Genomic DNA, 23,563 nt, shown 5'->3' with positions numbered 1-23,563 from the left:
AAAGAAGCTTGAGATGAATCAAATAATTTTGGAAATTTTTTGTCTGTTGATTAAATCGAGACAATCGAAACAGTCATTTCTGTTCGAGAAAATTGAAACATATCTATACGGGTCGAACAAGCTAACTTTTTAAAATGCCGGTCAAGACAGTCGAGAAACTCGAAACATATCTATGCGGGGTCGAACAAATAAACTTGCTAAAAACGTCGGTCGATATTGACTTGTGGTCAAGGAAGTCGAAACATACCAAAAATTGGTCGAGAAAGTCGAAACATACTAAAATTTGGTCGAGAAAGTCGAAACATACCGAAAATTAGTCGAGACGGTCGAAACATACCGATTTTTGGTCGAGAAAGTCACAACATAAATCGATCACCTCGGCCGGGGTAATTCTCCTATTATAGTTTCCTAGTCACTGCTTGTTCGCAAAGTTTGCTGACATGGATTGAAATAATTTGGAAGTGAAGCATCGTAATGAACTTCAATGGCTGAATTAATCGTCCGATGTTGATACACCAATATTCTTCTCTGCTGGTCTTCAAAGTGAGAAAGACACCACATTGGAGCGCATAGATTCTTGAAATTGTCTATTATTTTTGCGCTAGCAGTAAAATGCTGTCTACTGCTGCCGGAAACTTTTTTGTTATCTCATTGACTGATTGCAAGTCCCCGTCCACTCGTATTTTTTTGGGATGAGCAGCAAAGGAGCACGATTTTTTGTTTGTGCTTACGAGAAACTTTTTGCTTGTACGTTTTCATATTCCTTGGGGAATTTTTTCTTATAACCTTCCTGCAAGTTCTTTGTGAATTTATGTAAAAGTAATTTCAATTTGGCTTACACTTGCTTCATGGAATTTATTTCAGTTTGCTAATAAATTGTTCTTTTTTCATATAAGAGAAATCAGTAATGTTATTATTATAGAGTTGTTATGATTATATTGCGGAGGTTTAAATGTCATCAGTGGAGCAAAAATTTGAAATTATACAGACATTGTGCTTCTTTAGCTTCTCGAAGCTCACTGGATCCTAAGTCCGTTACGAGTTATCTACAAGGAAAAGTTGATGGATTTCAAAGCTACCTTAGTTCATTGACTCATCTAGATAAGTTTCATTTGAATGAAGTCTCCAGTCATGCTTTTGAGGGCAAAGGGAAGTTTTTCAGGCCACGTCTAGTGTCCCTAGTGTCTATGTGCTGTAATTGCGCGACAATAAATTCCAAATTTAGTCTCCAGCCAAATCAGCTTAAACTTGCTTACATATCCGAAATGATCCACGTCGCTAGTTTGATACACGATGACGTGGTAGATAACTCTTCAGTTCGTAGAAGCTGTCCATCTCTTAGCGCACAGTACGGCGAGTCGACCGCAGTCTTTGCAGGAAATTTTGTGATGGCTCAAGCGTCAGTTGAGGTAGCGTCTTTAAAGAATACAGTAGTCACTAAATTACTTAGTCAGGTAACTGAAGATTTGGTATCCGGAGAGTTGATGCAGCTGGGAGTAAAGAAAAACTCTGAAGAAAGGCTAACTCATTATCTTGAGAAGTCGTACAGAAAAACAGCCAGCTTAATGGCACATAGTTGCAAAGCGTCCAGTATTTTAAATGCTCCTGATTTCTTCGAACGACATGAAGCGTGCTTCCAAATAGGTAAAAATATTGGATTAGCTTTTCAATTAGCAGATGACCTTCTTGATTTTGTCAGTGCAGCCTCCCAATCCGATAAACCAACAAATGCCGATCTTGCCTCTGGTCTTGCTACGGCGCCTGTTTTGTTCGCAGCATTCGAACACAATGACCTGAATACTCTTATCATGCGACAATTTAGCGCAAAAGGCGACGTTAAGTTAGCCAGAGACTTGACATTAGATTCGTCTGGCGTTCGAGACACAGAAGTAATGATTCATAATCATATCGAATCTGCACAAAAATTGACACACAAATATTTTGTTGACCACCCAGTTAGAACTGAACTCTTAAATCTACAAGATACGATACTAAATAGAATTAGCAAAGAAAAAATAGAAACTATGAAATAATCAATTCAAGCTACCCTACTGTTGACTTTTTTTTGAGCTGGATAGTTTAGCTATTAGGAATGTTGATAGCTCTTGTAATTTAGTCTGATCGCCCAAAAAAGACAAATTAATATTACTTTTCAACGTAGTTTTTGGGCGTCCGGTAAAAGGAAAATTTTTCCTAAAGTTGATTAAGAGTAATGAACGTAGTGAAGACTCTTATATAAGTCTTGCTGATTTTTGTTTGTTTTTTTTTTAGAAAAAGTCTTAAAAGTCTCTACTAACTACAGATGTCCATTCATACATATTGATGCATTTATGAAGGCACTTAGGTATAAATGCGTTTTTAAGTTCAATTGAAAGTCATCTGCTGAAAGTGACGTAAATAGCTTTCCCCAAATACGAACGTGGAAATGGCGCAAAAAAAAAACATGAACGATTTCTAGTTTCGAAAGTGGAATTAAGTTTTTAGATTTCCAGCGGAAAGAGCTTAAAGGGCATCTATTTTTTCTTTGAAGTTCGAAAGTTGAGATTTTTTTCAAGAAAGTCAAGTGTTTTTTTTTTTGCTTACTTGCGTTCATAACCGTTTCTAATCTTCGATTGGCTATCTTTTAAGACTTAAAGTAGAAAAAAATTAGAAGTTCGATCGAACCAATTTGGTCGGTTGATGCTAAATGAGCGACCAACATTTGGATATTGTTTTCTTAATGAGATCTGGTTTTCAGATACTTTGTTAGCCCTGTGGGCCTGTATATATATTTTTGAGAAAAATGCCTGACAATGAAGTGATTTACAACACGCTTGCGAGTCTAGCCCAGAACCCAGACTTGGGCGGTGTACATGGGATGCTGGATTGTGTTTTTGGCTTCCTAGCTGAACGAACTGATTTTTTCTCTGGCGGAAATCCGGGAGAGGCTAAGAAAATTGTGGATGCTGCGTATGAAAAATGGGCTAAGAAATCAGCATCTATTGCTGCCGAGAAAGAGAAAGAAAAAGAGAAAGCCGAAGAGAAGTTGAAAGCCAGATTAGCAGCTCAAAAACAAAAAGAAGAAGCAGAAATTAAAGCGAACAAAGCAAGCAAAGAAGATGAGCCCAAAATCCAAGAGTTGACCGATGAGCAGGCGGAGGAGCTGCAGAAAAAGTTGGACGCTGAGAAGGCAGAAGCGCCCGGTAAGTAGGACTACTAAGTTGTGTTAGTGCTTTCAAGAGAAACAAATTATTAAGAGTCGATGAACGTAGTTCAGACGCTTTTATAAGTCGCGATGTTTTTTTTTCGTTTTTTTTCAAGAAAAGCTTGGAATGTTTGTTCAGGCTCAATATTTTTTTTGTGGCTGGATTTTTGATTTCTTTACGCTTGCGATTAGTAAGCGTTATCAAATCGGAATGTAGACTTTCGGGTTAACAACTTATTTCACGAATCCAGTGATTCATATGATGCTGCTATGAAGAGGTCATATGGTGCTGCTATTCAGCTGACACGCTAAATTTCATGAAAGTTCAAATTAAACTACTGGGTGGGTACTAGTTACTATCGGGTGGTTTCATTGGGGACTTGAAATTTCTAAAGTTTTTTTTTTTTACAAAATCAAGTTTTTTTTCCGTCTAAACTGGTGTTTGCTCAAAGATTGTCCGCCGTGTTTCCGCTTCGTAAGTTTTGTTCAGTTGCTAATTTGAATTTCAAATCCCTTGATTGGCATGCTTGTCTAGAATTCCTGTTTGATAAAAATAGGCATTATGAAAGTGTATGGGATAGGGTTTTTACTTTACTTTTTTGAGAAGCTTTGGAAAATTTTGTCACTTTTTTCTCAAAAACCCTTCTATCGATTTTCACAAAAGGGAAAACCATAGAAAGAGCGCATACATGTTTTGTGCCCCTGCATACTCCCCTGAACTGTTTTTGTTTTACCCCTTTGTCAACAGCCTTCGAAAAAGTCAGTGGGGAAATATTTGACCAATATTTTGGATTTTTTTTTTGTTTTGTCAAACACAAACCTACCTAATCTAAAACGCGGATTTGAAATGCTTCCCTACAAGGCTGTAGTTTTTTTTACACATAAAATTATGGCACTCTGCACAAATTATGGCACAAATTTTTGATTTTTTTTAAAGAATTTTTTCTAAATCTTTTCAAAACTTTTTGCGAAAACTAACCAAACCAAATTTGAGGTTGTGGGTTCAAAGGAGATAAAGGGTAGTGGGGAGCTCCCCTGCATTGGCGGCCACTCACAATTTTTTTACGAGAAAATTTATTGTCCTCCGAAAGCCAATTTATTGATTTTTGAGTGTTTTCCAAGTTTTAGGATTTTTCCGATAAATACTTTCACATATCTGAGATTTTGGTTCACTCCAAAGAATTGGTTGTGGGAAGCTCCTTTGCATACGCGATAGTCCTCGGAAAAGTCAAAGTTTCGGTTTTTTTACCGTTTTTTGAAACTTTTTGACTTTTCTCGAGAACTACTCTGCCAAACCTGGATTTTTGGGGTCAATCGAAATAAGTTTCAAGTTGGGTCAAGCTGTTCTGCTTAAGCGGCCACGCCCAATTTTTTTTAAAACAAAAAAGCTATGATTCTCGGAAAGGTCAGCTTTCTGATTTTTTGACCGTTTTTGGATTTTTCTCGATAACTATCTTTCCAATACTGATATTATTAGTTTAATCGATACATCAGATTGTTGGAAGCTTAGTTTCATAATTTGTTAAGCCCATTTTCTTTCAGAACAAGTTATGGATTTCAATGAAAGGTTTGAAACTTTAACCGTTTTTGGAATTTTTTTTCGGCTCTACTCGAAAATTACTGTGTTAAGTCTCAGTTTAAGTGTTCAACCGAGAAACCTGATTATGGGAATCTTTTCTACTTTACCAGCCACGACTTGCTTTTTACAAGTTGTAACAGAAAGAAGTTACGGATTGCAGAGAGTCAAGTTTTGACCGTTTTTTTTTAGAATGACCGAACTTTTTGAATGTTTTTAAAAACTACCCTATCAAATCTGAGATAAAAATTGCAATCGAAAGAAGCAAGGTTTACTGCAGAAGCGGCTGCTCCCAATTTTTTTTGTGAGAGTAATCTTATGTTTTTAGGAAAGTTTCAAAAGTTTTTTTTCAGCATTTTTTGTTTTTATTTTGCTTCTGTATGATTGTGTTGCATCGAATTGTTGCGAAGCTCCGCTTCGCCTCTGTGCTTCAAATTCAGTTCATTTCCTTGTTAAAAGGAAGGTAAACTCCACTATCGCATAGCGAAAGTGCGGGTCACGAAAAACGTCATGGATTTCTAATTTCGAAAATGGAATTTAATGATCAGATTTCCCACCGAAATAAGTTTTTCACCGTTGGCTATGTTTTTAGCTTTAAGAGGCTTGTTTCTAAGGGGTTTAAGAAGCAGGTGCCAAAATTTTCGTAGATTTTTGGCCAAACACTCACAGATCTAATAACTACAGTAGTGCATCGTACTTATTAATGCCTTCGAATGCGCTTAGATGTATATACACTTTTTGATTTCAATTCATTCGCTAAAAGGCAAACAAATGGCTCCATTTTCGTTAGTGTAAGCTGTGCGAAAATCGTGATCGATTTCTTGTTTCGAAAAAGATCCTAACTTAAAGATTTCCAGTGGAATAAAATGTTTATTTAGTGATCATGTTTTCTCAAATTGGGTTAATTTTATCGAAAAAGTGTCAATCATAAGTTGTTTTTAAATTTTTTTTTCAAGTTTGTGAAAAAGGATATTTGCTTTATCGAACCTTAAGTACATCGAGGCCCTTCCCGCTTGGTCTGGAGGTAATGCGGTTGCCTTTGCACCCTATGGTCTGGAATCCCGGCCAGAGCTTGTTTATTTTTCCGTGTCTGAATTTGCGTTTCGAAACGTCCAGGCTGGACCTTTTACGTTTCGAGTCCTGGCCGGACCTTTTTTTTTCAGCGTCTGAAATTGATTTTTTGTTCGGGAAAAGTTGATTAGTCTGACTATAGTTTGTCGGCTTAGTTCCACACAACAGCACTTTTCATTGTAGTCTGAAGTGTCCTTCCTTGATTAACTCCTGCTGTTTGGAAATTGACTAACTCTGAATGGTATATTTTCCACTTCCTTGTTTTTTTTTGCTTAGAATTTATGTTCGGCCTAAATGATTTTGGTTTATGTTTTATCGGTTTGGTGAAACGATTTTGCATCGGCTTAAGGCCGGCTTTTTTTTCAATCGACTTTATCAGTTCGGTTGAAATAAAGTTAAAAATGCAAATAATTAAACCGCTCATTTACGACAATAGTTTCCTGTGGCATTTTTGTTTTCGGATTAATGGGCGTCTAGTCTCGTGTTGTCGGCTGAAAGAACGTTCGGTAAAGAATTAAGCTTGCTTAAGGCTAGTGGTAGTGTTTCTGGTCGCTATTTTTCTGAAATTGAGTTTTCCTTTTTTTTCGGTTTGCTTATTTTCATCTCATTTTCTACTTAGTAGCTTGCAATGCTACGCTTCGCCTCTGTGTTTAATGATTAGTTTCCCAAAAGCAAGCTTGATAACTAAATTTTTTTAAAATCCATACGAGTTTGTTACAATAAAAGCAAGCAATATTAATGGATGGAAGGAAAAATCGATTTAAGGTGAAGCATCATCTTCGTCCTCATCTAGTTCCAAAACATCGGAGGGTGCCAAGAAAGACGAAGACAAAGATGAGGACGAGGAGAGTGAAGAAGACAAGGGCAAACTGAAGCCCAACTCCGGCAACGGAGGAGACTATGAAAACTACAGCTTCACACAGACACTCAGTGAACTGGATGTCAGAGTTCCCCTGAAGGTAAGCGCAGTTTTCTTTAAAAAATAACAAGACTAGGTTTGGCAGTTCGTCTTGGTATTTTCGGTGAACAGAGTATACTTGAGATCGTTGTTCCGACTACAAAAAATGGGGCGGAACTTTGTCTTCGGATGTTATTTTAGTTGTTTTTGTTTTCCACGAAGTTAGGTATCACAATAATTATTGGAATGAGTCTAGTGATATATCATGTTAAAGCTCTTTTAGTCGGGATTCGAGCGACCTTAAAAAAAGGTTCAAAAAATGTTCGAGCAAGTACAGCTTTAATTTAATCATTTTTTTCCGTATCCAGTTTTCGCAAATAGGGTTATTTTTATTAAAATTTTTCTAGAAATTCAAAGAACTTTAAGACTTAAAAACGTTTTTTTTTTTAAATTCGGAAGCTGACATTTTTTCAAAAAATCAAGTCAGTATTTTTTTTGTTTATTTGCCTTCATTGACTCTTTTTCATTTGTCTATTAGCTATTTTTCATTTTTTTCCATTTTTTCGTTAATTGTCATTTTGCTGGACGCAACTAATATCGGTTATGCCTAATTCACTAACTTTCAACGCGTTTGTAAAGTTATCTCAGCAGGCCACACCTCATAAAACGACGCTAATTTTGAAGAAAAAGAAAAAACAACTTTTGTAGTTTTTTATGAATTGGTCGGAATATTCTGTGGTAATCGCCCAGCTACCGGATGTCTTTGTTCAATTTTATCATTGGTTAGGATGGTATTTTTGATATACAGAATATAATGTTTATAAAGTAACAGGAATCATTATCTGCAGGAATCATTTTTAATGGGATCGGCGGCGAAGTGGCTAAGTCTCCATCTGTCAATCGAAACTAAGGTAGTTTGAGGCCGTGCTCATTGCTTGAGGGCGTGGCAAATTTACCCAGCTCAGAAAAATATCCGAAAAATGCATGTAATTCTGATTCTGGGGCACAGCAGCGGTTGTCCCCGGAGAGCTGAACAGCTTGCATGTTGGTCCTTTCCCTCGTGGATAATATGTCTTTACATAATGATTTGAATATGTGCGTACTTGTTCACTGAGTAGGTTGACTTCAAAGTGCGTGCACGTGACTGTGCGGTGGACATCCAGAAGAAACGCCTGAAAGTGGGCATCAAAGGGAAGGAGCCAGTGATAGATGGAGAACTGCACAAGGAGGTCAAATTGGAGGAGTGTATGTGGAATATAGAAGGGCAGGCTATTGTGTTGACTATGGAGAAGGTGGACAAAATGAGTTGGTGGTCTCAAGTGGTCACTTCAGATCCTCACATCAACACTAAAAAGGTGAATCTATCAATAACATTAACCTAGATTGTTATCCACCGTTTTGATAAATCTAAAAAGTTCGTCCGCTGATAGCAGTTAATCAAACAGGTTGTCCGCTAGTAATATAGTTGCTTAACTGGCTGTGCAATATTTAGAGGAAACCCGTTTGTCGACTCGTTCTGTTTCATTGCGCTGATTTTTGTACTCTATTTTTTGGCTGCCTATATATGATTCAAGGTAAAGCATATATATTCAATCATGTCTAACAGTTTTCTATATATTTTTCAGAGTGTTTTTAGATATCAACAAATAAGCATGTTTGAAGGGCCAGAAAGTTGTGTTTCAAAACCAGCTCTAATTGATATCTGAAAAGGAGATTGGAGTGATTTTATTGTGTTGCAGGTTGAGCCCGAGAACTCTAAACTATCGGACTTAGACGGGGAGACGAGGGCTATGGTGGAGAAGATGATGTACGACCAGAGACAGAAGGAGATGGGACTGCCCACCTCGGAGGACCAGAAGAAGAACGACATCCTGCAGAAGTTCATGGCACAACACCCCGAGATGGACTTCTCAAAGGCCAAGATATCCTAACATTACAGTTGCCGTCGCCATTACCAACACCATCATCAGTACAATAGATTCTTTTTCTTACCAAGGATTGAATGCTTTCAGTGAAGTCCTTCATATTATGTGTTTCTTCTGATTGAACACGGAAGATTATGAATAAAATTATTGAAACGAATTGGTTTTTTTTTTAATAGTAAAAAGGCTTTCTAATAAATACTACTTTTTATATTCGGAATGGTTAAGGGTTTTAACAGTATCTCAAGGGATTTTAAAAGCGCGCGCTAAAAAACACAATTTTTGGTCAACATTCAGAAAATGCTCAAAACGACGTTCTAGTTTCGACACATCTCGAGACTAGAATGATCTCGGTGATTCCAGAGTTTTGGCAAGTCCCGCGAAACTTTTTTCAACCCCTCCTCCGTTAAAAAGTTTTAACGAATTCCTCGGGATCTCATAATATATAAGTTATTTCCTGTCAATCAATGGTGAATCTATGTCTGAAACAGTCTTTTCGATTGGTATAAATTGACAATTGTTGTCAAAAGTATTTCATTTTCAGATTTTGAAAATGCGACATTTTCGCGACGCAGTGTCGCTATGTACGCTCTGCTCAAAAGTCAGGTTATTGACCCAGTATGATCCCGGTATCTCAATTTCAAGAGGCAATGTGTTTCGGGCGTTCGAACCAAAGCCAGATAGACGAAGTCGGCAAACAGGTGCACAATCAAAGCAAAAGTTTATCAAAAATCCAGAAGATCGAGACTACGAATTGTCTCTCAACCCACAGCCGCGGGAGGAGAGGATGCCAGTTGATCAGGACTGGACTGCAGTTTGGCCAACTGCACAGGTAGGCCAAGACCAAATAGTTAAGAACGCATTCTAGGTTGTAAAAATTGGGAGGATAGTTGGTATGTTGGTAGTATTAAGTTTCGATTCGAGCGAAAAGAAAAATGAGCTGAGAAATTAACTAGCTGTTGAATGCGACTCACTCTCCCTCAGTAATAAAAAGTTACAAAAAAAGACGTCCGACACTTTTAGGAACAATAGCAGTAGTTGTAAATGTTTTTGCAACTGCAGGAATTGCTGCTTTAGTTCGTCTTGCAGATATCCTGTAAAATATTAGGGATGAATTGATCCATTATAACTCTTTATTTTTATCATAGGTGTTTCGTCCCTCTGTCGTGCCTCTTCCGATTAGAATGGGCAAAGGCGCCAGTGTAGTGACAGGGTTCGTCCCTCCTTCAAAGTACGCGAATGTGGAACTGCTCAAAATCAACAACTTCCTACATCTTACTCCTCCAGCAGTTGAGAAACACTGCAATACAATCAAGAAATTTATGACGAAGTTTCCGGAAGAGTTGAAGGATGAGCATCTAAGAAGAGAGCACTTTCCTCTGGAGATCACGACGAGTGACTTCTGTTTTTCGGGCCCAGCTGTACGTCATCCGGATTCAAGAATATGCACCCTGAAAATAAATTTGACTGATTTGAATTTGGAGGAAAGAGCGAGGAATAAATTGATACTTCTGCTCGAAGACAGGTAATTAGACATGCGTTTCTGTGAATTTTTATTAGAATTGAATATGCTTCGTGATGTAATTAAAATTATGGACCAACAATAAAAGTTAGTACACAAAATTGAAGTAAACATTTTGGATCAGCTGTTTTTTTTGTAGGTACGACGTAGAAAATGACACCATGACCATAGTGACAGACAGGTGTCCGACGAGGAAACAGAACAGAGACTACGCCATCTATCTACTCACTGTTCTCTACCACGAGAGCAACCGAGTTCAACCCTTCGAGGAGTCCAAATCAGAACATGACGATGAGAAATTCATTTGGGATCGAAGTAAAGCCAAAGCTGCACTGGAGGAATATCTCGAAATATGCAAAGAAACTGACGAAAGAGATTCGAGTTCAAACATTGAGAAGTTTGGATGTGTGATGACCAAATTAGTGGACGAAGGAGAAACGCAGGAAAACTTGGAAGAGTTGAAAAATGCATCTATTGAGTTTCTCGAGTTGAAACCGTTTTCAATTGAAGCAAAAGAGATATCTAATTAATTTTATTATTCCCATCTTGTTTCTGTAGCGCTTCCTGGATGTAAGTGGCTTACTATTGAAACGTAATTAAACATGCTGTATCTACGGTATTACCCATTGTAGATAGCAAACCTATTTTCAGATAACTTTGAAATGTGATTGAAGCTGTGATTTTTTTATTGTGTATTTGCGAAGGAAAAGAAGGTACTTGGCAATGGAATTGGAATCAGGTGCTGCGAACGTTTCTTTGATTGGACTCAAGCTGAATACTAACAAGGCTGGGCTGGAAAAAGTTGACAAGGAAAAAGTCAATCAGGTGAGTTAATGAAAGTTTATCTGATTTTTGGTTAAGACCATCAGCTTGATTTTTAACAAATATATTTTGTTAAAAATTAGCTTTTCGAAAAGCCAGGCCTATAACTTTTTTTTCTAATAGAAAGTGTCTATTTATGAGGATTTTGAAGATATTAGCGAAATCCTTTCAGGTTAACAAAATCCTGGCGTTTCAGATCTTTTAAACAATATGGAGATCGCTAATATCATCATAATTCTTAATTTTGCTCTCACCAAAAGCGTGGAATTCTAAGAAGCTTTGAAAATTTGTATTCAGATCATTTTGGAGGCGTCGAAGAACTCCAGATTTTACGAAAACGAGAAACGCAAATCAGCCGAGATAGCCAAACAGGTGTCCCAATTGGTGGAAAAACGAAAATCGATCAGCCAATCAGATTTGTTGTTTGCAGCTCAAGAAGTGGAGCTTCAGATGATGTTGATTGAAGCGCAGAGAGATTTGAGTCACTTTGTGGTTCATGTGGATATGGATGCATTTTATGCTGCAGTCGAAGAGAGAGATTGTCCTCAGCTGAAAGTAAGTTGTTAACTCCTCCCCCAATTTTCAAACAAGCCGCCCCTTCCCACTTTTCCAAGATTCTGAGCATCAGGTGGTCAAAAGAGTTTCGGCTCAAAATTAAAATAAAATTAGTGCTCCATCACTAGAATCATGACATTCTTTAGCATCTGAAAACAAAAAGGACATCATTTCTGGCTGAATTATATTATCATGGAGCACTTGCATTGAGCAAGCGAAATTAGTTTCCTAACTGCAATTATATGACTGTTTCAAATTTGACTGAAACTGGTCTATTCAAAACAGCGTTTTAGCATGGCTTAGATCTGCTTTAAAAATGTCTAACTAAAAATAAAAAGAGCAGCGTGAAATTTTGGGAATAGCCTACTTTTGGTTGCATGGACTATTGGATTACACCTACGAGATTTTTTAGAAAGAAAGAAAGAAAGAATTTATTTCTTCAGACAAACAAAAACATTTACAAAATATAAATCAAATAAATTAAGCATTTTTGAATTTGTACGAATGAAAATACATTTTAGACAGTCCCATTGGGCGTCGGAAGTGAATCAATGCTGTCAACGTCTAACTACATCGCGAGGCAGTACGGCGTACGGGCAGCCATGCCTGGATTCATTGCGCGGAAACTCTGTCCGGAACTGAATATAGTGGCTCCTGATTTCGACAAGTACAGATCGGCTAGTAACCTAGTCCAAGATGTGTTCAGAAGGTTCGATCCCAATTTCAGGATGGTCAGTTTGGATGAAGCGTATCTTGATTTGAGTGTCCACATGAGTCAACGAGACACTTCAACAGAGGAAGAAAGAACAGTGGAGTATGTTGATCAGGTAAGTCCTTACATTAATCATTTCTGTAAACTTCAGTCACTATATATACGTCATCGAAGTAACTGCGTCAAGAAGCAGAAGTTTTTCTCAAATGCGGAGTTTCAATTTCTCAACCATCCCTTTAATTAAAGCAATCTTGTAGCTGCTTGTTGGTAGCCAAGTTACAACGTTTTGCTACCTTTGTTTTTGGTATCTAGATTGTTTAACTTTGCAAAATAGATATAACTTATTATTTTTTAGGATTCTGGCGACAAGATCTCGAAAATTTTTGGACGGGATGTTGAATCTGCAGTTGAAGAAATGCGATTCAGAGTATTCTGTGAAACAAAACTAACATGCAGTGCTGGAATAGCTGCGAATTGTCTTTTGGCCAAAATATGCAGTGACAAAAACAAACCGAACGGACAATTTTACCTATCTAGCTCACGTGATAAAATTGTTGATTTCATGAAGACGTTACCAATTCGAAGTGTGAACGGTATCGGAAAAGTAACTGAAAGTTTGCTGAATAGTCTCGGAGTTACAACGTGTGGCGATCTCTATAAGAAAAGAAATGAGTTGTTTTTGATGTTTTCGAAGTCGTCTTTCCAGTACTTTTTGAGGGTTTCGATGGGCATTGGGGCTGTGCCTGATCCTGACGATACCAAGGAAGAAAGAAAAAGCATGAGTTGCGAACGAACGTTTCAGGTAAATAAAATCTGATTAAGCTTGTGCGATCTTTAAAACGAGTGTTTGTTTTTTGCTGATTATTTTTTATTAAAATGAGCGAATTTTAATCTTTAACAACAGTAGACAGCTTTATTGCTTCTAGCACAAAGTTTCGACCACATAATATGAAAAATAATTTATTTTTTCTGGGGGATGAATTGTCAGACTTTCGTTTGTCTGCTCATTTTTTGTTGGCTAAATTTCCAAAAATGCTATTTTCCTCCGATTTAAAAAATTTTCACTACAGTTGAAACTTGTTCTCTTATTTGTAAAGTTATCAACTAGGTATTCGAAAATCGGAGTTGATACCTTTTCGTTTCCAATTTGTCCTAATTTTTTTCCAACGAAATGTTTCGGCTTACGTTTATCGGCTTAGTCACCATATTTTGCTAAGTTTGTTAGTAAAAAATTGTGTTTTCGAATTTTATTGTAATTAAATTCTTTCAAATTAAAAAAGTTAATATTATTTTTTTGAAGTGATTTGCGTCTCCTTTTTTTCGCTACCTTGAAATATTATGCTTGCATTTAAGTTAATGCTCCGTTTTGCCTGCCTCTATATCGTAAAATGAAAATAAAACCAAAATTTTGAAAAAAATCTTGTTTTTCACGGCTAATAGCCAAACATAGCTCGATAGTAGACTTAAAGCAAAAAGTTCACACTTATTTTTCTCGACGCTGAGAGTTTTTTGAAGGCCGATAATTGAAGACAAGGCTTTGATGTGCTATACCTATTGACGCATTTGGATAATTTTTTGTGTTATCTGTTGGAAAACAAGTACTTCCGTGCATTTGCGTGGCGAAAACACACCCAAAGACAAAGTTCCCCTCCACATTGAGCGGTTGAAACAACTTTCAGAAGATCAAACGTAGCAAGAATTTCATCTAATAAAATGATTCTTAGGTGCTCAATACGAATAAATTTTTTGTTTGCTGGCCATACGTTAAAGCTTTCAGTTTCGCTATTAAGCTTTTGTGTAACTAAGTTATTACGCATCGTCCATCATTTAGTTACGTTTGCGATCAGCACAAGTTATCAAATTGGAATTTAGCTTTTCGATGTTTACAATTGCTTAACAAAATCACATAAATGTTTTTTACACTTGCGAGAGCAAGTGTCTTGGAATCGGGAACTAGATTTTTTTCCCATAAACAACTTTGCTTGCAAGAAATTGAGCTTGCTTTATTATTGAACCTCAACAATTTGTAGGTTTGTTCCCCCCTTTATCTGGAAGTAACGCTTAAACGGTCCGGTGTTGGAGTCCTATCACGACTTTGTTTTTTCAGTATCTATGAAATAATAAGATTTTTTCCGTTAGAAATTGAATTCTAGGACTTATTTGTCTGCTCAAATTTTGTCGGCTGCGGTGTCATATTAAAGAATTCTGTTATGCCGTAAGCAAGTGTCATTGTGGTTTCAGGGGGACTTGAAAATTTTTTTTGTAAAATCAATTTTTTTTCGGCTCAACTGGTGTCTGCTCAATGATGGTAAGCTTTGTTTCCCCTTTTGATCCGTTGCTAATTACGCTTGCGATTAGAAAGCGTTATCAAATCCGAAAATAGACTGCTTTCGGGTGAATAACTTGCTTAACACAATCACTGGAATCACTTGGTCTCTTGGTTCATAATGAATTTAAGTTTGTAAGTGTCTCCGGCACACTTAGTCTTGCGGTAACGAATACGCCTGGGACGGCAAAGGTTTTGGGTTCGAATCTAAACAGGGCCTGTAAACTCTACTATAGGACAGAAAAACGTGGTCGCCTTCTAGTTTCGAAAATGGGTTTCAATTTTCAGATTTCACAACGGAATAAAAAATACCTATTGATCCAGTTTTCTCAAATTGGATTTTTATCAGAAATTTTTTTACAGAAAACTGCTGTGGAGTTTTAAAACCATATTCAGAGTTTTAAGACATATGTTTTTTTGAAAATCAAAAGATGAAGTTTTTTAAAGCTATATGTTTTTAAGGCCATATATTTTTCATGTTTTCCCAAAGAATCTGAAGTTTTATAAAGCCATTTTCACAGAGTTTTATGGCCGTTTTGTTTCATAAAAGAAGTCAGTGTTTTCGGTTTCCTTGCTTTCACTAATTCTTTTCCAGCTATCAACATAATTTAGCGGCTTTAGTCTTATTCTCTATGGCTAGTGCTACGAAGCTCCGCTTCGCCTTTGTGTAAAAATTGTCTGTTATCTCAAACATTAGATTTTGGTATTTGGCTCAGCCGAATAGTCGCAATCAGTTTTTAAGATTCTGTGTTTTCAGCGACTGTCAAGCAAAGAAGATCTGAAGTCGGTGATCAAAAGTCTCAGCCAAGAACTCAGTCAAGATTTGACAAAAGAGAAACTCTACGGTCTGAATTTGACCTTGAAGGTGAAATTGACATCATTTGTTGTCAAAACCAGAGCTATCATGTTGCCATATGCCTTACATGACGAGGAAAACTTGTACATCTATGGATGTAAAATTCTGGATCGCTTTTTGAAAGATCTAAATGATAAGAAGTTTGGAGTTCGACTTGTGGGTTTAAGAATGGCTAAGTTTGCGAAGAAAGGAACTGTGTCAAATTCGAAAAAAGCTGTTGCGAACAACTGCTTAATTGATAAGTTGGTTGCGAATTCAAAATCAGTTTCAGCTAAATCGACATCAAAACAAGCTGAAGTTTTAGGAAACAGATACGCTGAAGATATTACATCGTGTGATCAGATATTAAGTTCTGTCGTGGGTGAAAAAGATATAGTTGGTGGCACAGAAGCTGCGAGTTGTTCTAAAGATACCTCAGCAGACAATCCGTTAGATTCTTCGCTTTGTCTTTTCGATGATGACGAAGATGAACTCGAAAATAGCAATAAAATCACACTTCCAACAATTGTTGAAGAATCGCCAAAGTTAGTTCGAGGTGTTTGTGCTGAAATACAACCGCAAATGGAGGAGCAAAATGAATTCAATTTTGTGCATGAAATGAACTCTGATGAACTGACCAGAAAACAATGTATTAACAAAGGTCAGAAAGGACCTGTTATAGGTCATGTTATAAGAAGTAATTCTACTACTACTGATATTTCACCTCAGACAAGCTCCAAACCGAAAAACTATTTGGAGACCAATTCAGCTGCAGAAGATTTAAATGAAGATTTACTTGTCGAGGAAACATTTTGTCCAATTTGTGGCCAACTTGTTTCAGCGAATGAGGATATAAATGCGCATGTAGATAACTGTTTAGCAATTATGGAAGTTCGAAATGTTCTAAAAGAGCAATCTGGCCATTCAAACGCAAAAACTGGAAACTTTGCCAGTCCAGAAGTCGGAAGCCGTCAGCAGTCAAAAAAGAGAACAAGGAATGAAGCAACAAAAGCGCAGAGATCTCCGAATTCAAGTAATGTCGGTAAAAAACGAAAAAATGTGGTGGAAAAACGAAGTCGAAATACGGCCAATAAATCAGATTCTCAAGCTAGTTTGAGTACCTTTTTGCGTCGTAAATGACCTGAATTGAAATGAATTTGTTTTGTTTTGTTTGATTTGATTGCTTGAATAAAGTTAGAATAAGATTGATATAGAATTTGTTTTTTTGAGCTTGTTTTTTTTCCAAGCCTTGTTGTTTTTCATATAATAGTTGTTTAGTTTTACAGATTCGAAAATGAGTTTGGTAACACATAGCAGTACAATCAAACTAGCCGGTAATCTGGCTAGGTCTTCCATTGTTTTCACACAAAATATGTCGAACAGAAGTCAGATTTTTAATCCCTTCAGTAATAATGATTCACCATCATCAGGGTTAGTGCAGACTCAGAGGGAAATGTCATCAGGGGGTAAGGAGACTTGGTTGCAGAAGTTCTTCACTGTGGATACGACCAAGACAGCTCACAGTGACGTAGTCGGCAGTCCAAACTTGTACCGACTGGTGTACTTGAGCACGATTCCGGAACGAAATGTAAGTGTCCTAAATGACATCGAAATCAAAGAATGAAAAAACTTGTGTGGTAGATCTGAAATCTAGTTGCGGTTCGAAAACAGCAAGAATAATGGATTTCATGTTTCTGTTCTTCGTTGCTCTCTCTCTCTCTCTCTCTCTCTCTCTCTGTAGTCGTGGTACCTTGGTATAATTAAGCTTTGTAATAAGCTTCGTTGAGTATAAAGGAAAAAAATTATCCTGTGAAAGTTACATAGGCTCCGAATTTAAACCAATCTGATACTCTGACAGGCGGAAATATAAAATAATGACGAAAATATAACGTCCCTGTACCAATTTAAACTTCAGAGGAAACGGGACGATCATAATTGAAGAGGCTATTTCATTCAGTAGAGCTGTTGGTGTTCAGCCTCAAACACGTTGGGTGCCATTTAAGAAGTTGCTTGGTTCAAGTTATTGATAGAATTGGTTGTTCAATTTTTCGCAATTGATATGTTCCTATTTGCCACGTAGTGCTACGTGAAAAAACTTTACATCAGTAGGGATGTTAGGCGGGCGGCCCCACGAATTCGAAATTTTAAGCACTCAGACATCTTGATTTGGTACTCATTTCACAACAGGTAGTACATGAAACTTTTTTTTTATCTTACGACGATTTTCTGAAAAATTCAAGTTCAAATTTGATTTCAAATTCAAATTTGACAATTCAAAGTCGTCCGCTAAAAAGAAGGCAGTTTACGCTCTCCAATTAAAAAGTACCAAGTGCGAGAATGAATTCAGTTAATTAGTATACTTCCTAGCGTAATAAAGAAAATTAGTGTAAATGAATGAAGCGAAAACACTAATGTTGGTCTTGGTTTTTTGGGGCAAAAGCCTTGAAATTTGTTCACGCTCAAATTTGTTTTTTTTAGCGTTTTCAATTTCATTTTTAAAGTTAAATTCAAAATAATTTGCCGAAAGGCAGGCAATTTCCGTTTTCATATAGCTGAGTGAATAACTTGAAATGTGCCTGACCTCTTGTGTCGAAAAGACACATTGAGTGGAATAAAAAGACATATTGAGCCAGCTATCTCATGTATTACTATTTTGATAACTTTCTTCAAGTTTTTGCGAGAAATTTTAGAGATAACACTATATTGTTCGGATGTTTACTCGTTTTATTTGTTCTAGTTGGTTTTTGCTGCATTTTTACAAGTACACGAAAACAAATGTATGTGTTTAGGAGGATTTTGTGAAGCTGAGCACAAAGATGTTGAGTAAATTCACGGAGGACAGAGACGACTACCGACTGGTGGGGGCCTGGCAGACAAGGATTGGACACGGCGAAGAGATTGTGCATCTGTGGCAGTACAAGAACGGATACCAAAGCATGGACGATGAGACAGGCGACGATTTCTATCCCGACGACAAGGTAAGTTTAAAGAAAAGAGAAGTTAACTTTATGTTCTGTTCTTATAAAACTCAAATGAAGTTATAATCTTCTTGGAACATCCTATTCTCTGATGCCTGATATTTATGAATAATGTAATCGTGTTATCAAGACACCGTGTCCAAGTAAATGAGACAAATGATTTTTCTGCGGAAGGTCAAAGTTTGAATCACGTAGTTTTTTCCCTTGCAAGAGCATGTGTACTTGGAATCGAAAACTAGTCATTTTCCCGTATTTTTTTACCAATCTGTAAAAGTTGACCTGGTTTTATTGTGGATACTTGACATCTTTCAGTCCCCTTCTCTATTGGTGTAGAGGTAAAGCACGCGCGTTCGGAAGCTACGGTTTTGGGTTCGAATCCCGGCAAGACCTTGATTTTTTTCTTAGGAAAGTTAAATTGTCGGACTATTCTTTCTTTCTTTCAACGAAACTTCGGTATTAAATAGCAAAAGCATTAAGGTACCTAAAAATGTCCGACTTCTAGTTTTAAAAGTGGTCTTAAATTTCATAATTTTCAAAAAAAAAATTGGTTTAGTTTATAATGATACTGTATAAGACGTATTGCGCTTACGTCGTGGTTTGAAAAAACTGAGCTTGTAAGTTACGATTTCTTCTTACCTCAAATTTAAATTAATTGAAAATTCGAATTATTTGAAAAAATTTTTTGATTCTTTTTTTTTAATACCGAAAACATAAGAGTAAATTCATGGAGAGACGTTTACATAGTGCAGCCTTAAGTTAACATTGATATACTGTTAAATATAAGAAATTTCCTTAACCTAAATAATAAGTTTTGAATAAATAATTCACTAAGATTATATTTAAAGAAGTTTTTATAATCTTTACTTTCAAGGGTAGACTCTCAGTGGGTATTTACTTTGCCCTTCGTCTATCCTCTCCATGGTCATTTTGGTTCTTTATAATGTTTATCGATGTTGTACAAAACGTGAATTTTTGAGAAAATAAATTCGTTCTTTCTTTGTAGTGTCTGCTGATTTTCTGTTGGGTTGCTTTCCAAATCATAGTTTTTTGCTACAAAGCATCATTCTTCTCTGATATACGCAATTTCAACAACATAAATTGATAGCCGCGTAAAAACTTTTAATTAAATAATTGATAGCCGTTCTTTAATTTTTTAGCTTAGCAACTCTGATTTTGTGTAATTACTTTTTTCTTTTTTTTTGCTTAAACGGGTTTCGCCTATGCGATATCGACTATATGCTTCTGGCTTTGTGTATTTCAGGAGTGCGGCGTGAAAACTCAGCATTTCAAAATTTGATAGCTAAAATTTTTCTATTGCGTTTCGTTTTCGGTTTATTCACTTTCAGCTTAGTTGCCGCTGGGTGATTTATTCTGATGACGTATTTAACGGCGGTGATTGACTTTCTTCGCATTTTTTCTACAATTTAACCAACGTGAAAACTTTTTGTAAATGTATCCTTTTTCGAAATTAGAATATATATTATATATAACTATATATAGTTTTTCTATACAAAGATATATAGGCGAGAACTTGAGACTTTAAAGTTTGAGATTTTTTGGCTTGAATTTTATGAGTATGTTTGCTCCGAAGATGTTTGCTTTAAATTGAAAGATAGACTTATTTCAGGATGAAATTTTGTTTAACAGAATCAGTGATAATTTTGGCAACTTGGTTTACCATAAATTCAGTCCTGCTTGGGTAGAAGAATGCCTGGTGTTTGAGAGTTTGTGTATTCTTGCGTACTGAAATTTTTCTGCTTCTTCGTTGCACATAGGTCAAGTTTTTTTTGTAGAATCTCGTTTGATTGGCAGAATTTGAGGGAAAATAGTTCAGGGTGTAGAGTGGTGTTGTGCGTGGCTCCGCAATTCGTGTCTGAGCATCTGTTCATTGAGTTGCATTCAGTAGCATGATGCGTTCCAAGGCAATTAAAACGAAGTCATTTGTACTTTGCTAGCTTCGTTCTTTGAGCTAACGAGAGCTGAAGAAATTAGGGACTGCGCCCATTATAATGTTGCTCGATGTCTAGTGGACACAAGTGCTCAATTCTTTTAAAATTATCGTCAAACTGCTTATCTGGATTACTTCTACGATGCTCTTGCTTGCTGTGGTGTGCACTGTAGTAAAGTTTTTGAATTTGTTTCCTCCGATACAAGTCCCAGGTTTTCACACGCCTTGGAGTAGTTGTATAGACAGTCGGTTCAAATTTTTAGCGCGTAGCCGTTGATCTCAAAGTTGTGTACTATCGTAAGAATGCATACTTGATGATAGCTCGAGGATCGCTGTCTCATACACTTTCTTAAGTTTCCATTTCTTCAGTGAAAGATGTAACCACAAATTTGGGATAGCCTATAACCTGGTTGTCTTGTGTAAAATTAGAACAAAAACTTTTCTACGAATTATTTAAGTTCCCCAATGCAGAGTGACTGCATGTAGGTTAGTTTTTCCACTTTTTTTCCTTGCAATTATGTTTATCTGGGGTTGTTTCCTATTGCTGTTTCGAAAAGCTCAAACCAATAACTCCAATCTAGAGGATTGACACGGCAGTTTGGTAGCTTCTCAACTGGCAGTTCGAAGCCTTACAATCTAATTGATTTTGAGATAAACATTCCTTAAACGAAAGTCAGCTTCAGATGGTTTTACATTTATGATTGCGTTCGATTGGTAAACAAGTTGTCAAATGCATGGATTCGCTGAAGAGTTGTATACACTTGCGTTCAGTCTTCAAAATTCCATATTAAAATTGTGACCCTGTTGCAGGTAGTTGTTTCTTGATTGCAGGTAGTTGTATCTTGATTCTGATTATGATGAAAAGCTAAACACGGTTGTGGTCTATTGGTTGAGTTTGTGACGTGGTATGCAGGTCAAACGATATAATGTTGTATTGCATAGGTTCGTGACAGGCAGAGAAGTGTGTGCTAGCTATTGAAGTAGAGGGGTCGAAACCTGTCACTAATGTTGAAGTAATTTAGATTAGGTTGTGGGCTGCGCAAGAAGTTCGAACGAGAGTAAATGTTGCTGCTAATGTGCTTTGGATTGTTGTTTGCTGACTTTAGGTAAGAGGAGTAATCGTCTTGAATCTCGCTTTGAAACTTCTCGTATCTTCTCATATGTTTAAATATCGAAAATTTTAGTCTGCGTAGCGTAAAAGTCTGTTGCACTATGTCAATATCTGATAGGTGATTAGCTGATTTTCGTCTTGAATCTCGCTTTAAAACTTCTCGTATCTTCTCATAGGTTTAAATATCGAAAATTTTAGTCTGCGTTGCGTAAAAGCCTGTTGCCCTATGTCAATATAAAAAGCTCCATCCCTTGATTTGATTGCGATTAATTAAACCACCTCAAGCTACGCCGAATCTGATTGTTTTTGCCGTGGTTTACAGTTCTAGGTCATCGAATGGTTTGAAACGGTAGTTCCTTTTGTTGAAAACAGACTATTGATTTGATTTGTTTGATTGTATGTAGATTGTCGAAAAGTAGCACAGTGGGCGGTGTGGCTGTTCTGGAATGTCGAGTTGAGAGGCGCCTTAACGTAAAGTGTTTTCTTGGCCGCGATGTTAGTAGCGTGTGTAGACGCGAGCCATTTTCGCGTGTGAACTGTTATTTCTCATTTCACTTAAAGTAAATAGTCTGGAAGTCCTGCTGGCATTACGAGTGTGTGTATTTCGTGTACGACTTGCTTTTTGAATTTTTTGCTTTGTTTATTTTTTAACAGGTTTTGGGAAAATTTTGGAACGAAAATCTTTATGGAATTTTTGTCGTATTTTGCCTTGCAATTCCACTCAGATTTGTTTTTGATCCTGATAAGTTTGGTATTTTAAAAATGTTGGGGTTTTTTATATCTGCGGGGAGTTTTTCAACTCCAATAAATTTACCAGTGCGCCCGAGGGTTGACAGTTACACGAGACAAAACGGTGTTTGGAAAAGACCTCAGAGACATTCCTTGACGTAGAACTTGATTCACTTGGGGGGCCGAGGTGATGTAGACAGGCGTGTAGACTCTTGCTGCTGTTAGCTTAGGTCTGTGGTTTTTCTTAGTTGACTTCTAAAAATTAAATTTTACCCTTCTTTTCTTTTTCTGTAGTCGCCAAAATATTCAACTCGGGCAAGATGAATAACGCATAATCTTGAATTGTCTTTGGTTCATTTGGAAGTCAAATGTATTTATATTGTGAAAAAACTCCGGTAAATCAGGCAATCAAGTAATGGATTTTACCGCCTTTTATTCATTCGAATAATTATATCATTAATAAGCATGATTGTTATTGTTGAAAAATGTTTGCTACCGGAGTACCTTCTGTAATCAATGTGTTATCAAGTTGGTGAGCATTGTTTGATTTTCAGGATTTTATTGAATGGAAGCATAAGACGAGGTCAATGATTAAGAGTACTCACTCCCAAATCTGCATGGAGTTCGGGTACTTCGACGAGCCTCGTGAGAGAAGCGACAAGCACATATATGAATTGCGGTCGTACAAACTCAAGCCAGGATCCATGATCGAATGGGCGAACCACTGGGCCAAAGGAATTGAGTACCGAAAATCAGATAACCAGAATGTAGCTGGTATGTTCACTCATATTGGAGAGTTGAACATGGTCCACCATATATGGGCATACAAGAGTTTCCAGGACCGAAACAGGATCCGAAGGAACTCCTGGGCGAACTCGGGATGGTCGGAGACTGTTGCCAAAACGGTCCCCCTAATCAAGAACATCAAAAGTCGAGTGATGACTTCACTGCCTTATTCATGGTTAAAATGAGTTCCAAAACTATTAGCTCAAATGTTTTTTATTAGTTTATTCAGATATGATGAGAAGTTAAAACTCGTACAAATAACTTGCCGTAGCCAATAATTAGCTGAGCTACCTTATGACAGTGCTGTATTTTTGGTTTCGTAAATTTACAAAGATGTATCTTATGGTTTGGTTTGATTCAAAATGTTTTGAAGCTCTTTCTATTATGTTGTCATCATGTTAACGATTACACGGATTTATAAACTAGTCGACAAAATTACGCATTGAAAATTAAACAAATATTAAGTTATGATGAGTTGCATAAGCTAGATACAATGTCGTTCCTGAGAGCATGTGTTCTTCTAATTTTTACCGACAGCTAAATGGTTCCAATTAGGTCAAAATGGGAAAACAAATGTCATTTTTGAAT

The 23,563-nt window shown here is 36.8% G+C and overlaps 5 protein-coding genes across 6 annotated transcripts; all 5 read left to right on the top strand.

The window, feature by feature from the left end:
* The first annotated feature begins 924 nt into the window (after window positions 1-924).
* LOC134854635 (all trans-polyprenyl-diphosphate synthase PDSS1-like) lies at window positions 925-2,046 on the top strand. The gene has a single exon (XM_063870988.1). The coding sequence runs from the start codon at window positions 930-932 to the stop codon at window positions 2,031-2,033; it is 1,104 nt and encodes a 367-aa protein (XP_063727058.1). The 5' UTR covers window positions 925-929; the 3' UTR covers window positions 2,034-2,046.
* Window positions 2,047-2,740: 694 nt separating this feature from the next.
* Window positions 2,741-8,811, top strand: LOC134854630 (nuclear migration protein nudC-like). The gene is made up of 4 exons (XM_063870975.1): window positions 2,741-3,182; window positions 6,597-6,790; window positions 7,848-8,084; window positions 8,469-8,811. Exons 1-4 carry the CDS (start codon window positions 2,783-2,785, stop codon window positions 8,658-8,660), a joined length of 1,023 nt encoding a protein of 340 aa, XP_063727045.1. The 5' UTR covers window positions 2,741-2,782; the 3' UTR covers window positions 8,661-8,811.
* A 377-nt stretch (window positions 8,812-9,188) lies between these two features.
* On the top strand, window positions 9,189-10,710 carry LOC134854626 (small ribosomal subunit protein mS35-like). The gene is made up of 3 exons (XM_063870963.1): window positions 9,189-9,483; window positions 9,800-10,176; window positions 10,313-10,710. Exons 1-3 carry the CDS (start codon window positions 9,205-9,207, stop codon window positions 10,701-10,703), a joined length of 1,047 nt encoding a protein of 348 aa, XP_063727033.1. The 5' UTR covers window positions 9,189-9,204; the 3' UTR covers window positions 10,704-10,710.
* A 118-nt stretch (window positions 10,711-10,828) lies between these two features.
* Window positions 10,829-16,621, top strand: LOC134838561 (DNA polymerase kappa-like). 2 transcript variants are annotated; one of them, XM_063857606.1, is made up of 5 exons: window positions 10,829-10,998; window positions 11,293-11,550; window positions 12,072-12,377; window positions 12,618-13,064; window positions 15,346-16,621. In XM_063857606.1, the coding sequence occupies exons 1-5, from the start codon at window positions 10,897-10,899 to the stop codon at window positions 16,561-16,563; spliced, it is 2,331 nt and encodes a 776-aa protein (XP_063713676.1). In that variant the 5' UTR covers window positions 10,829-10,896; the 3' UTR covers window positions 16,564-16,621. The 2 variants fall into 2 exon arrangements, with proteins under 2 accessions (XP_063713676.1, XP_063720734.1); XM_063864664.1 differs by having other exon boundaries at window positions 10,887-10,998; window positions 11,426-11,550.
* An 83-nt stretch (window positions 16,622-16,704) lies between these two features.
* LOC134857332 (protein NipSnap homolog 2-like) lies at window positions 16,705-23,481 on the top strand. Its single transcript, XM_063873724.1, has 3 exons — window positions 16,705-17,011; window positions 18,213-18,401; window positions 22,744-23,481. Exons 1-3 carry the CDS (start codon window positions 16,718-16,720, stop codon window positions 23,158-23,160), a joined length of 900 nt encoding a protein of 299 aa, XP_063729794.1. The 5' UTR covers window positions 16,705-16,717; the 3' UTR covers window positions 23,161-23,481.
* The last annotated feature ends 82 nt before the right edge of the window (window positions 23,482-23,563 follow it).

This window comes from Symsagittifera roscoffensis, chromosome 1 (genome assembly GCF_963678635.1).
Source record: "Symsagittifera roscoffensis chromosome 1, txSymRosc1.1, whole genome shotgun sequence".
Lineage (NCBI taxonomy): Eukaryota > Metazoa > Xenacoelomorpha > Acoela > Convolutidae > Symsagittifera > Symsagittifera roscoffensis.
This window is presented reverse-complemented; position numbering and strand designations above follow the sequence as displayed.